General features: G+C 39.1%; 1 protein-coding gene and 1 pseudogene across 1 annotated transcript; one reads left to right on the top strand and one right to left on the bottom strand.

The window, feature by feature from the left end:
- Positions 1–1,120: 1,120 nt before the first annotated feature.
- LOC145468271 (uncharacterized) lies at positions 1,121–8,053 on the bottom strand. Its single transcript, XM_081451962.1, has 2 exons — positions 7,558–8,053; positions 1,121–2,373 (listed from the first exon to the last, which is right to left on the bottom strand). Exons 1-2 carry the CDS (start codon positions 7,889–7,891, stop codon positions 2,096–2,098), a joined length of 612 nt encoding a protein of 203 aa, XP_081308088.1. The 5' UTR covers positions 7,892–8,053; the 3' UTR covers positions 1,121–2,095.
- Positions 3,763–4,980, top strand: LOC145480090 (uncharacterized; annotated as a pseudogene).
- Positions 8,054–15,811: the final 7,758 nt, after the last annotated feature.

Here is a 15,811-nt window from a genome sequence, read left to right as displayed (position 1 = left end):
CGACAGGAATCGAACCTGGTTTAAATGACCTCGCTCTCCATGAGTTCTCACAGCTCAGTGGATAGAGCGCCTGCTCGGTGTTCGGGAGGTCATGGGTTCGATTCCTGTCAGGGAAAGCGTATCCCACGCTCGTGTCATGTTGATTAATTCACCTTCACTTTACGTAAGTGTCCTAAGGACTTTTGTCCACGATTGTAGTTCCTGGTCGTAAAAACAATAGTGTGAACACTGAACTGAGTATCGAGAGTGTTTTTTATTGTATACCGAAAAGTCAACTGTTTGGGATCTCTTGTCACTTGTTCGTCTTGATAAGATAAATCGAAATATATTACCGGATATAGGCTCCCATAATTAAATAAATTCAGCTGTGTCCCTGTATTATAATCATTTTTTTTTTTTTGCATTGAACAACTCGTGAGATCGTTGAAAATATGCACTTTGATTTCAGTATTATATTCAACTTCAGGATAAAAAACCCCATTCCGTATTCAAGTCAGCAATTACTCAAAAAAACGAGTACTGATCATCTCTATTCGTTTGGAGAGTAAATGTGTCAAACTCATGTGGGTTTTTGTCAACCTGATTTGTTTTGTCGTTTTGTCGTAGATAAACAAATGCTGATGTTTTCCATTTCAAATAACCGGCGCGCGGGCGTCTAAGGTGGCCGAACACAGTTTTCAAGAGCCTATGCCTAATTCATCATTACTATTTATGCTTTAGCGCTCGTTTTTTGCAAGAGTCAAGGTTAACCACAGAAAAATTTATTCTCGCATTTTGGCTAAGGTGTGTGCTGTTGCCATGGCAACGGGGCTGGCTAAAAACAATGCTTAAAAAATGTTTTCTGTTTATTTTAAAAAATCCAGTCGTTAGATTTTTTTCATCTTTTGCCCACTACGAATTGACATTAAATCCCTTCTGTCAACACTGTTCTAATAAAATTTTGACGTAGGCGATTTTCGTAATTCGCCGTAAATCGTTTTCACCGCATGTTCTGTATTATTAAAAATTCCCTAGGTCAAAATTCAGATTTTTTGCGATAGATCATTTACGTGGTTTCTGAACTATTTTTTTGCCAAATTTCTTGAAATTCAAACGACTGGATCGTCAGAAATCCGCAAGTTTCTGCAAAAGCAATCGGTCTCAATTTTTCGAGCAACTGCGCATGCGCTGCATTTAACTGAGTTCTTTCGGTAACAAAGAGAAAGCTGAGAATTGCTGGTTTCTTTGCGTCGTTACCTTTTCTAACATATCTTTGTAATAAAAGACTAAAGCCATCAATACACTGCGTTCAATGATAGAGAAAAAATAGCACAGATAGTGCGGGTGTTGAGTAAATAAAATGATCGCTCTTTGCAATCCTTGTGCGCGCGCGCTCAATTGCATCAGCAAAAGCGCGCGCGAAAACTGTGTTCGGCCACCTTAACTTCCGTACTTTCAAATGAACAGTCACGCGAAGCGAACATGTAATGGTTTCACACTGAAGAAGGGCCACGCCGAAAACGCTTGTGATTTTTCACAAGATGACATTGACATTTTTATACGTTATTAGTTTTCAATTTTTATTTTGTTTTGAACGTTCATATCCATTTAAGTGTCACGCATCAACCGGGGATAACAATTTCTTTCGTTTTTGTTCATCCTATACATTTGACCCTGGAAAGATCCGATCTGAAGTCTGAAAATATCGGACTTCCGGTTGAGTTGCGCATGTCTAGCTGACAAACACGTTGGTGTTTTAGAGTTGAGGAAGAAGTTTCAGGGGCTTTGATGTTACCGGTATCCGCCATTTTTGAAATTTGTTCCTTCAGCGCTTTTAGTGATATGGAATATATTTTTCGAAAGGAAAATTGCTGGACTGGATTGTTTCTGGAATAAAACTGGGTCTTGTTTCGAAGGAATAGCGAGGAAACACAGGACTCAGGCAAAACAAGCTATGAATATTTCAAAAAATCCCTTAATTTTCTAAATATTTTAATACTTTCTAAATATCTCAGAAAATTCTAAATATCCCCCAGAATATCCGGATATTTGTGGAAAGGCCTAATCCATGGCCATAAAAAGTCATTATATTGTTCAAGCAAGTCCAGTTTAGTGTTTATCCTTGGCTCAGTGCGTCAACGTCCAGCTGACTGTCTACTTGTCCAGCATATAAATGTTCCTTCCTCCATTTAATTCTTCTATTCTGAAACCAAATCTTCACCTGAGTTTCGGAGAGATTTAATTCTCTGGCAAGACGCTCTCGTTCTGTACCAACAAGGTACTGTTGCCGGTCAAACGCTGACTCCAGTCGCTTTAACTGATCTGAAGTGAATATGGTTCGTTTACGTCGCTTCTTTGTTTCTGGTTTATCTCTCAATCCTGTCGCCAGGCTACCTGCCAAAACCGGTAAAAAGGAAGTCAAGATATATTTTTAGACCAAAATAGGTCGCTAGTAATTTTTATTTATTTATTTATTTGTTTGTTTAATTTTAATTTACTCAATTCAATTATAACACGATAAACAAAGGAAACAATAAATGACTTCTACACACTTAAGCCAGTTTATACAGAACACTCAAGCTAAATTTCCTCGTTAAAAATAACCTGCCTGGAAGAATGTGAATTTTAAGTGCTTCTCGATTTGAAAGCCTCGATCAGTTATTGCCAAGTATAAGAGTTTATACTGAACAAAAATTGCTTAAGGTGGCTTATTACAGTTTTGATGGATTATAACAGCTCAACTTCTAACTCTTTTGGAAAATGTTCCAAGATGTGTTTCCTTTCTCTATTTACTGTTTACTTAAGTCTCTTACCATTCTATGTGAAAATTAAACAATTAAACGTCAACAAGTGGCCAAAATGAACGACCGATTACCTAGGGAGAGACTGGGCACTAGTAGGTTAAATCACGTTTTTCGCAAAATCTACCCATATGATCCCACCTCAAAATTTTAGGAATAAGAAATTGGCTCTGATTTAACATTCATGCAAAGTAAAATAAAACTCTGTAAGACAGATCGTGAGCTATTTTTGATTTCACATTTTCTTAGTTTGCGAAAAACCTGTCTTACAGATTTTTATTTTACTTTGCATGAATGTTAAATCAGAGCCAATTTCTTAATCCTGAAATTTTGAGGTGGGGTCATACGGGTAGATTTTGAGAAAAACGTGATTCAACCTACTTTTGCCCAGTCTCTCCTTTGGCACTCGTTCGTTCATTTTGGTCATTTGTTGACGTTTAATTGTTCAAGTTTCACATAGAATAGTAAAAAACTTAAGTAAACAGTAAATAGAGAAAGGAAAAACATCTTGGAACATTTTTCAAAAGAGTTAAAAGTTGGGCTGTTGTAGTCCATTAAAACTGTAGTAAGCCATCATAAGTTTCTGAACTATGTGTTAAGAATCGATAAGTGTTCCTCAACAGCATTTTGTAGTGGAGGTTACATCAAGCCTGGTTGTTCAAAGCAGGACTTTAATGATTTTGATTCTATTTCGACTCTAGTCCTACTCACTAGTGAGTCACGTGAGATAAGTGCGAGTAGCCCGAGCGATTAGTTGCGCGCGTAATTCCAGAGCGGCCGGTCGCGTCTCTCCAAGCTCTTTGATTATGGCGAATACGAACGAGCAAACACTTTCCACTGAGGCAGAGGACGCCCTCTTAAACGATGACCACGATCCTAAGGAGAAGACCCCAACAACTTCCCGCCAGGATCCCATGTTCAGTATGCTTCAGAACGTCAACAAAACCCTCGGAGCGATGGCAGACTCGATCCTCAATTCAACATGAACCAGTCGCTCAAGCGGATTCATCCCAGTAACACAGACGATCAACTCGACCCTAAACGGCGAGGAAAACACAGTTCCAAAGACGAAATGAGTGCTTCTGATGGTTCAGATGAAGATGGAAATGACTCGGACGCGGAACTTCAGGCCCTTTGTAGCACTGAAGCCGACAAAACTTCCAAAGATTAACCGCGTGCTCGACTCGAGCAAAGCGACGGCGGCAATGACCCATTGTTATAGGAGATCGCAGAAGATTTTCTCAATGCAGACGAATCAGGTCTGGCTGTTGAGAAACAACTGGCTGAGTTTATTAACAACCTGTGGTCTAAGAAATTGCCAGACTCGAAACTAAACTGAGTCGGGGAAGTATTTACGCCCGGCGAACTGCAAGACTCTCGCAACACCGCGGGTTAATCCCGAAATCTGGGATAAACTGGGCCACTCAGTAAAACAACAGGACCTCAGGTCTAGCTCAACCCAGAAAACGGTTGGCACTACTGGTGCTGTACTGTGCAAATCCATTGAGAGGCTGCTAGGAATGAAGAATTCGAAGCAGCCGAAGTCAGACTCTGACATTCAGAAACTTATAAAATTGAACACAGATGCGGTCGCTCTCCTAGAGCACGCTCATGTCGACTTGTCCCACCGTCGCAGAGATCGTCGATCAAACCGCATCTAAATAAAGATTATGCAGGCCTGTGTGTTTCGCATGTTCCAGTAACAACTCTGTTGTTTGGAAACGACCTGCAAACCCAGCTGAATAATATACGAGCATCAAACAGAGTAGTCACCGCAGCAGTTGGGAGTCGCCACAAAAACATAAAGGGACACCCTTCAGGAAACTACCCAAAATCTGATCGGCGAAGCAAGCCTTTTTTATCAAAAGGTCGTCAGTGGAACTCGAAGACGCCCAAAACCCTTCTTCCGATCGTAAGACCAGGGGAAGAAGCAGCAATGATTTCCGCTGACACACTCGATAACTTAGAGGTAAATAATCTCTTGTTGTTTGAGACCAATATGAAACATTATTTTGCTAATAAGGTGCAAAGCTTCAAGGGTGGCCATCTGGCACGTTCCCTTGACAAATGGAAGGAAATAACTTCTGACTCAGAAGTCCTTAATTGTGTTAAGGGTCTGTATGTTGAATTTTCCACACAGCCCACAAAGAACTTGGGCCCCAAAAGAAAACATCCAACATCTGTGACTCACTGGTTATAGAAGTTGAAATTCAAAAATTGCATGACAAAGGCGTCATTGTACCCACCCAAGACGAAAGTGGGGAATATATTTCGCCAATTTTTGTGGCAAATAAAAAGATGGATTATATCGAATGATTTTACATTTGAAAAGCTTCAACCAGCATGTTGAATATCAACACTTCAAAATGGACTCATTCTGGAAAGCAATTTATTATAGGCTCATTACCCCCAAATTGCTACATGGCGTCAGTTGATTTAAAGGACGCTTATTACTCGGTCGTGACTGGCATCTCATAGAATTACAGTCAAACTTCAACTTCCAGGTAAGTCTCGTTTAACTTATAAATTTTAGCTGTAAAACTTTTCAATCAGATTTTGAAACTTCGATCATGTTTTAATACTGGATTAACATTAAGCGCAGTTGTCCATCCTCCTATTCTTTAGCCACATTGTTAACAGCAGAGCAAATAAAATTGCACATCATAGATCTTCATCAGAATCAAATTATTTAATTACTCGGGCTTCCGTAGGAAAGCCCGAGTCATAAAATGCAAGCCTGTCTAATGGTCCCAGGCGATCCTAGCGTAGACCTTGGAAACTGGGGATGAGAGTGCGACAGCTCGTGTTATCGTGAGCTCGCTCCTCGTAATCAACATAATTTACAGAATACGGTGTTTCGTGAAAAGAGGTTGCGAAAGAATCACGTCGTATACGTCCATCTCACATACAAAGATGTCACTCGTTTTCGGAACGAGTCGGTCAAGTAATTATATCGCTTGAAAGCCTGCCAAATAATCAAAGTTCATGCTCGTTCTCGAGAGAGAACAAATGAGCAGATATTGAAAAAATCAAGAATAGATTCATAAACAGAGCTTCGAAGATGAAGCAAACAACGTGCAATTGGATAAAGAGGATACTCGACTGAGCAGCTTGAATAGTGAATATCCAAGCGTAATTCTTGTGTTAAAACATCCTGATTCTTTTATTTGTTTTTATTGTGTTCAGTAAGCTTACTTGTAAAGTACGATTTGATATTGCGGTATGAAGCCCGAGTAAACGCTCTTAGAGCGTCTAGTTACCTATAAAACCTAAGCCGTTCTAAGCACGTAAGCACTTAAACTACTTTAAAGACAGTACCCCATCACTTTGAACTATGTAAAAGAAATCAAATTTTCGGTACTTTTGGGGTTTTTCAATTTCTTGCTTTTGACTTGTTAGTAATTAGTTTTACTAACCTAAAAAGACAGTCAATGGCGTCATGAACCTTCCAGCATTACAAATCCGTTAAATTATCTAACTTAATCTGTTGACAGTTTAACAACTTGGCTTAGGCTTAGAAAGAAAAACCTGGCTTTTTTAGACATTTAGAAACGTTTTCAGACATTTAGAACTATAGCAATATTTAGATTTCTTGATTATGCGTCAAATGTTTTCAAGAGCTTCTTTGCGTTTGGAGCTGTTTTGCTCAGTTTAGTTTCAACGCATGCAATATCATCGCAGTTGTGTACGCAGTTTAGGCATTTCAGTCTTGAACGGGATTCGAAAATTTTTGTTGTTGTTTTTCTGTCTTAATTTTGGCCACTTCCGAAGTTGCATATGTACATAACTCTCATGTCTCGAAATCTTTATTCCGCATTTAAAGTATATGTTCACTTACGCACCAGTGCCAACAGCAATCTGATAAAGCAGTTGCCACTCAATAAAGTTTCATTTTATTTTGAAACCGAAAGAAAACCACAATAATTTAGAAGGATGTTTTGACTATTTTGGGGCTATTTTCGGAAGATGTTTCTGCGATTTGACGTCATATTTACATTTAGCCCTGACTTGGCAAGTCACTGTTTTGCATATTTTACTGCCTAAAAGTAACGCGACGCCATTCAGAATTTAAGTGACTGGTCTCTTTCGGCAGCCGTCAGCCAATAAATGACAATGAGTTAAAAACAATTAAATGGAGAGAAAGCTTGCATTGGCAACGAAATAATTATGTTGAAATTTATGGGTAAATAATAAACAAGAAACTCCGGACGCGAAGGCAGTATAATATACGGTACGTATATTGGGATTACTCCAAATCTCTATTAATTACATCTTCAAACTGAAGACAAACAATGTTTTTAAAACAGTCTGAGCAGATTTTCATTCCACTTAATTCCTCTTAAAAGAGATACGGAATCTACTTCTCCACCATTCCTTCTTTTCCAGAAATATTTTATATGTACGATTTGTTTACCGTTTTATTGTTCCTTCCTATCACTACCTTTTATGATCTCTTTTGACTAAATATGCCGGATAAATTAACGAATAATTACCTATAAAAAGTGTACTCAGAGAACAATAAGCCGTAAAATATAATTCAAATATATGAGAGGAAATAGCAAAGCTTATTTTTAATTGAACCGAGTACACAATAATTGAATTTTGCTCTTTTCTCCAGGTTTGGAGAAATGCCAGCCCTTTGACTTTTAACATGGTTCATGAACAGGGCAACAAGAATGAATGAGAAGTTAACATTATGATTTAACCGGAAGAAAATGCATGGCAAAGAGCAGCTCGCAAATAATATATTAAAGTTTTTAATTGCAGTTTGACTTACCTTGCTGTCTGTTGTGCGCTGTTTGACTGAACGGAAAAAACAACTGCTGGCCCGGTAGACAGTGAGTCGAAGGGACATAAAATCCTGTAGGTCTTGAGATAACACCGAATGCAGATGGAACAAAGGCGGGACGCTCCGTTTTGGAGTATAGCCGTGGATTCCCTTGCATCTGTAACAGCGAACTGGCTTGTAACCGCAAGTGGGATTCGCTAGGTTTTTGGCACGTAAGAGAAGCCTGGCAAACATGAGCACTGTTTCTGTCCTCCACGCAGCTTGGGTACGGACAAGAGCAGTAGGAACGGAATGAAGACTGGAACACACTGCCCGGCTGCATTTTGCACACGAAAGGTAACAGCTTACTTCTGTCCAGTAAGGGGTGATGTAAGAAAATTAATATTTTTTGATTCTCTCTAACGAGTGCTCTTTGAGTATCTAAGTGGAGGGTAATCGAGTAGCTGTATTTATCGAGGAGCGTTGCCTGACAACTTAAAAGTTCTTACAAACACGCTAGCAATTTTTTTTTTAATACAGTTATGAAAAAACACGGCAAGGTACCATTGTAAGACATTAACTTTGATGGAAAATGGCTTTCATGGAAAATGGCTTTAATGAAAATTATGAATGAATTAGTCCTCGGCAACGATCTTGAACTATTTAGAAACGCAAACTGTTGCGTTTCAAACACACACACTTCAGAGCTGTGAATGTGCACTAAAAAGGACAATTTGTTTGTAATGTTTGCCCTTTTTTACCATCTTTGTCATTATTTTAATGTTTGTCCATATACCTTGTCCCTGGGTTTAACATTGGCCATTAGTGTAATGTCCCAATTTCTGCAATGGGACAAACTAATTAAAGACAGAGAACCAAAGCGAAAGAAATCATATGGAGTTAAGTGAAAGTATTTAAGTGTCATCGTTTTATCCCATCGAATATACTTAATCTATTTAGTTCCTGAAAGAAATCACACGAGACAAACCAGGATATTATTTCAGGAAACCCCAAAGTACTCGAAGCATTAGAACTACTGTGATAGATCATCTTTTGGTCCTTACTCACGTCTGCTGGTCTCTTCACTTTGAAGCAGGCCGGTATTATAGTTTTAGCGGGACTTACATCTTACATCTTACACGGTGCAAGGTATGTTCGAATGGTTACTGACAAGGACAATACAAATTTATTACTTCGTGCGGACAAAAACACGAACTGTTTTCTTTTGTCATATAGATAAACAAACGATCGCTTGTTTAAGCTTTGTCACAGTTTTATGATTTTGACAAGGTGCACTTTTCAGGTTTGAGTGTAACTTTTAGCCCTTTTAGTTCTCACAGATGAATAATTTTCGGTCATTTGTTGGCGCCTTATCACGTTTCGTTTACGTCTTTAGCTCAACTTATTTTGAAATCTCTCTACATATATCGGCTCTTCTGTGAGCGCAAAGGTATTGAATAAAATGAATCAGCCGAATGCGTTTTTTGTTTTTATCTTATCAGCATGTAACGTATCACTTCAGGGAGACAAGCGATTCAGTATTGTATATGAAAATAATTACTTTTCTTCACGTGTTTATAAATTCTGTTTTGGTGATTAATGTTCAAAATGAATTTCAGGTTGCTTTTATTAGGATTTAGAGTGAACATAAAGAATATCTAATTGCCAAACAAATTAGAAATTATATCTTTATTCCGCAATGTCTTTCATTCATTTGAGATGAGCGACAAACTTGTTAAATATAACCTTGTAATCAAAGGAAAATTTTTTGTGCATTCAAATAAGGAAAAGAGTATTGCTTAAAAACGAGAGGAGAGTTGTTTTGAGCGAAAGCAAATCTAGACAGGCAGACGGTAGCCCGGGAGAGTTAATTCTCTCAAAAGAATGTGTCATTGTGTACGACAATGGAAATAATGGAGCTAAATGCTTCAATTATACCGTTCGAAAGTTTCACTACGGCTGGAACTTCCAAAAAGACCAAATCCTGTCAATATACAATAACTCGGCCTGTATAAAAGACAGGAACAAAGCTCTCACAATGTAAGGATTCAAAACAAAGGAAAAAAATTGGTTCGCTTAACACACGTAGTTTAAAATCTGAGCGGGAGATATTTCACTGACAAGACTAATAAAAACTGATTATTAAGAATTAGAGCAATAAATACAAAACGGAATAAAGCGAAAATAATATCACCGATGGGAAAAATGAAAACAGAGAGGTATTCTGTGCGATGAACATTCATTTCATTAGCATTTCATGCGAAGTTTAATCGGCATCGTTACCTCAATCATTAAGCGAAATCTTGCTTTTCAATTCTCTATTAAACCGTACAAGAGCAATAATCTTTCACATGGTTTTCGAAGAAATCGAATTGAATTGAATCGGCTGTCACAACAAACAAGCTTCTGTCTGCAAGTCTGCGGACGGTCAAAAACAGTTTTAACCAAAAGCGGTTTTAACCAAAGCGGTCTTTCGCTTGATTTTTGAAATTTACCAATTCCAATTATATAACAAATTCTATTTTTAGCACCAAGAAATAACTAATTATCACTCTCGTTTTTCCATTGAAAACCCTGCTAGCAAAACAGAATGACGTTTACTTAGATTCCGCTATGAAAATGGCCCACATGAGCTCTGCTTTCCAGTGAAGACACAATACTGCCATTACAGTAAATCTCATATTTTCGAACGTTTATAAGTTTTTGCTTCCCATGTTATGATTTGACCTCCAACTTGTGAAAACCCTCCTCCCGCAAAAAAATTCTCGGAAAACCTTTACGACAGATTTTAGTAAAAGTTTGATAATATTAATACATCCATCTGCATTTTTGCAGTTTGTTTTGAAGTTTAATTAGTGTGAAGACATAAATTGAACGTTGGTTTAACTTTTATTCAGTTTGCTCCCTGGTTAGGTCTTATCTCGTGAACATCCTTTCATCAGTAATTTCAAGATACAAGATCTGTCACGGCTGTACGGTCTAAAAGATTTAACCAGGCTTCATAGAAGTCAGGAAACAGTACTTTTCAGCTACTCCAAAGAGAGTGACTCGGTAAGCAAGGAACACGATATGTGTTTATCAATTTATTCTTGTTTCTCACCTGATCATTCAAGCAACGTTTTATATTGAATTGATTAGTAAGGATAGCAGTCTCAATGCTCTGTGTTAATTCAGTACCTCTATGATGGGTTGTGAACTCTTTTTCGTTTTCCAAGTGCCGTTTCTCCTGCCGGGTAGGGCAACATTATAGTTTTCATTATCATGCTTTTGGCGTTTTAGTGACCCTCATCTTTACTGATCAAAACTATTTCTAACAGATTGTGTGATATTTTATGTGAATAAATACAAACTGGTAATTTTAATAAAGCGGCTTTGGGATTCCCCTCAACCATTTTACTCCGAACCTCGGTGTAAAAGCAAATTTTGTTGCCGTGTAGACCTGCTCAATCAATACAGCACTTGTCAGTAATTGTTATAGGAGAGAGCCCAGTGGGAAAAACACATTGTACATAGTGAAATGTGGAAAGCGAGGTAATTAATGACCAGAAATGTAGTAAAGTGTGCACGAAGTGATTTAAGTGTAAAATGTAGGGTAAATTATTTTAAACGAAGTATGTAATTCTTTAAAAAGTATGGTAAAGCAAGCCTGTGCTCTAAGCAAAATTGTAAGGTGCCCAAGGGTTCTTTTGTAGGAAATCTTGGGTGCCCAGCTCTAACAAGCTTTTATAAGAATGAAGTTAAAAAATTCGCCCAATGACAAAACTTGGTCGCCTGAGGCACCCGGGCTCTGCTAGACCACAGCCTTGTAAAGAAAGTGATGCAATGTTAGTTTATCCTTGTAAATGTTGTGATATGTTTATAATAAAAAAAAGAAGGCAGGCCACTTTTCTCTCAAGAGACAACATCGCAAATTCATGAAAAGGGATTAAAAGTACCACAAACCACAATAGATTACCCAAAACGAAATATTTGAGGGTTTTTTTTTTGCCTGTAAACTATTAATTCAGTTGGCGCCCATTTTCGGGTCTTCCATGGCAGCACCTCCTCTCACATGGTAATATAATTGCAAGCTCCGTAGTGCACACAGAAATCCCATGATTTACAGCGCTCAAGTTATCCCGATATGAGTCTCTGCACCGTGAAAACACCGAAAAATGCAGAACTGCTGGATGAAGTTATGAAGTATCCGTAATCAGCCGAAGGCCGAAGAAGAGTCTGGATTATTCTGGATATTCTAAAAAACAAATATCATTCCAGACCCAGGAAGAAGACCCCCTGGCTAGCCAAAGCCAAGTAACAAATTAAAATATCCCATTGAAGACACGCACGAAGAACGCATCGAGCAGAAAGGTTTCCTTTCACCAACGTATAACATAATTGCGTTTGAAGAGGAAATGTGAATTCTGACCGGGTTTAGCGGATACGACAAATATACGTTATTGAGTTAGCTTGAGTTCCGTATTAGGAATATTGATCGAGTTTACTTTTTCGCAAGTTTATGGACCGAGTCGCGGCCGAAAGAAAGAAATATTTCGGGAAATAAACATTATAGCCTTTAAAATCCCAACTGGCGGGAGACAGACCAGTTTCCTCTTTAAAAGCATGAGCGGAGTCGAACTATGCTCTACCGAGAAACAACTTCAACTTAGTGGTCAGAGTGGAGCTAAGACCACGACCTCCAGATTTCAATCCAGCACCCCAACGCTGCCTCCTTAAACTCCTCAGACTATGAAGGAAAAAAGATTTCTAATCAACAGCAGGCTCCTCCCTCTGTTATCGCCTTGTCGCTAACAGCTCCGCCTCTTGACTAATTATATAAATCGGACCAACCATATTTGAGCAGTAAGTTGTTCGTTTAATCACAGGCGTCCCAAACTCACGATTCGAGGAATCGATCAAATATGAATGATTTATGCGCAGGGAGCACACAATCCTGTTGAATAGGAAGAGAGTAAATAAAGGAATGAAAAGAACGAATAGTTTACCTTTGTCTCCTGCTGTTATTTCTTACGCGACCTTACAGAGAAAACCGCTACTTCCAAGTCCTGCGTAGCACTTTAGCGCGAAACTCGTGCCTAGGCCTTTTCGCGCTCTGCGAAATTTTTTTTTCTTTGCATATAACATATGTTATTACATTAACGGACAAGAACAAGAAGAACTTGTGGAAAATGACTTGCAAAATATACTCGAGCGGTCGCAGTCCAACGCGACTGAAAGAAACACAAAATGTGTCGTGAAAGCTAAGAAACCCAGTGCTTTGCTTCGCATTTAACAAACTCAATAAGGAAAACGTTTGTGAGATTAATTTATTTAGGAAATTCAGCTTTCTAAGTCTCAAAGTATTGTTGGTACAAATTGATGTCAGGAATGAAACATCACAACACCACTCCTGAAAATCAGTTAAAATGAACACTGACATAACCTTGCTTTCTGACGAAATGTTCCAGTCCGTTTCAGGGCACAGCAGTGAGCAAAGTATAGCTCACTAAGAGCTCACGGCCAAATGTTCCGCAGCTAAGAAAGTGTCTCTGACATGATATCAATTGATTTGAGAATCACCAACCACAGAGGACAAAAATTTCTACTGTCACGAACGCTCCTTTCATTCGAATGTCCTCCAATGTTTAACGCAACCGCAAGTTTTCCGAGCGTATTTTTCAAATCCTGCAATATTCGAGGCTTCGTCCAGTTTTTTAAGCTTTTCGCAGTTCAAGTCTGCTTTCGATGTAAGTTTTTAATTCCACGACAAGAGACGCTCGTCGCTCGCTTCAAGTTTGATAGTGGCGTGATTTCTCTGAACCAATCACAATTCTTTGCTACGTATAGCAACCAACCAGTTTGCTTCATTTTGTATTGACAATAGATGGCGTCAACTTGCTATTTTCGTGTTTGTAAAAATGGGGGAAGGCCCCAATTTCGATTTACGTGAAATTACTGAAATAAACCAACTTTTATGCGTTCGAAGTCTGTTTCTTTATTGTATAAAACAAATAGATTCCATGGTGCCGTGCGTCTGTTCAGTAATAGATAACAGAAGACGTCAAACTGTGGTAAGAACATCGCCTCGTGTGCCACTTTTTTGTTCTTACCGTATTTTGACGTCATCTGTGATCTATTACTCAACAGACGCACGGCAACATGGAATCTATTTGTTAAAAAGAAAGCTGCTACAAACACCTCAACACCCCCCTACCCCCCCTCCAAAAAAAAAAAAACGATGAAATAGGCCAAATGGACAACAGAAATCAGGAAAGGTGAGTATATTTCCTTTATTTTATCAAAAAAAGTAACATTTTATTTCGTTGCGCGTTTTTATCCTCCGTTATTTTAAACTCCATACAATGCCTTTTAGAGCGCGCAAATTCTCAACGGCCCAAAGTGTAACAAAACACCACACACTTCAAGTGGTCACGTGCCACTCGATACGCGTGCATAATTCATTAATATTTGATCGATTCCTCGAATCGTGAGTTTGCTCAGTTTGGGGCGCTTGTGGTATAATTGATTACAAGTTCAGTTTGCAGACAACACGTGCGGTCGGGTGTTGAGGATGTCTTCCCAGACGACCGTTACTGAAAAAAACCTGCAAAAAGGGGGAGAAAGCCGAAATCAAGAGGTCCTTTCAATTTTTGTCGGATATGCGCTTGCTCCTGTGCTATTTGCTTAAGGAATTTTGGTAAGACTTGTCATATATCAACGGACATTTTGTTTGTTGAGCCTAGACGCGAAGGTATTACACTAAGCATGACACAATTGTGTAGCTGAGAATCTCTGTTCTTTAATATTGTTTTGGAATTTTGCATCCAAAAAGTCTTCTGCTGCACCAAAAACAAACTTATTTCGTTTTTCCAATCAGCAGAAGCTCATCGTCTACGATGGAGTTAAGGAATGCCAAGCTCTTCCATCTGTATTATTTGATCTTTCATGATGCGTTTGAGTGGCGAAACAATGAGAACAACAACATTCGTATTCATTTGCATTTCTTTTGCCGTTACGTAGAGTTGATATATCAGACTTTTTCAAGAGCCGGTCGGCAAAATTGTAGCAACGTTCTTCAACCAAAGAAGATAAACAGCAACCTCTTTCTATTAATCTTCGAGCGAAAAAACATGGGGAAATTTCTCTAAACAGGATTCCAACAACCGCTCCATTGCGAACGACTGCACGTGTCAAAGATGACAACTGTTGCAAACCGCAAAACGTGCTTGGACGCAATTCTGATCGGCCGTTATCAATGTGATGACACTTTAGTCGCCTTTCAACCAATGGAGATTTTCCGTTTGTGGAGAAACTTTTCCAAAAATGTACACGGCCCCTCTATATTTCTCGTTTCCCACCCCCTACCCTGTCAAGTTTCCCGTTTTGCGCTGGCGTCCAGTTCTCTCGCGATTCTATCTGCACGCTCAACAATCGAATAAAGAGCGCTTCCGAGCGGAAAATGTAATTTGTGATGATCTTAAATTAGCATAAATTACTATTTTGCCGGCATGGACCAGAGGGCTGGGTACGGGTTTGAGGTGCGCAGTGTATAGTGGGATTTGAATTTGTAATCGGTGACAGTTGGCGAGGTGAGACATTCTATGGCCAGCCTTTGCCGTGTTTAGGTTAAGTTTGGTTTTTACAATGGATGAAGCTAAAGTTAAAGAAATCATTGCCCAGAACAATCGCGATCTGCTTGGCCAGATTAAGGATTTAGTTTCCACTTCAATTTCTGATCTAAAGAGATCTAATGATTCGAATACCGCGGAGCAGATGTCTGAGATCAAGAGGCTAAAGCGGGATGCTCCACCTTCCTTCAAGAAGAAGAGTAACGAGGAGCAATTTAAAGCCAACAAATCAGTCATGGAAGCTGTCGAAGACGCTAGCGTCGCTCTTCAGCGTAAGGACCTTCTGAGGACCAAGGAAGCGTTGGATCGGGGTATGTCTTTGCTTAAAGATCGGCAAAAATTAATTTTGTTGGCTGATAAGTCGCCGTACGGTTGGAAAACCGTTTTGGAATATAAACATCACGACTTGGCGGATGATGAAGAAGACGAGAAGAAAATCTATAGAGCTGAGGCGAGAGCGGCTAGAGCCTCGAAACGCTTCACTCCTGGTCTGGGATTACAGCGCCGATCTGGAATACCTGTCTCAAGAAATTCGCAGCTCACCGTCGGCCAAATTCCTAATTCCTTTACTCGGGTCAATCAACAGCTTTCCGTTGGCAGATCTGCCGGACTTTGCTTTTCCTGTGGAAAACCTGGACATTGGCGAGCTTCCTGCC

Source organism: Orbicella franksi, chromosome 2 (assembly GCF_964199315.1).
Source record: "Orbicella franksi chromosome 2, jaOrbFran1.1, whole genome shotgun sequence".
In the NCBI taxonomy this organism is placed as follows: domain Eukaryota; kingdom Metazoa; phylum Cnidaria; class Anthozoa; order Scleractinia; family Merulinidae; genus Orbicella; species Orbicella franksi.
This window is presented reverse-complemented; position numbering and strand designations above follow the sequence as displayed.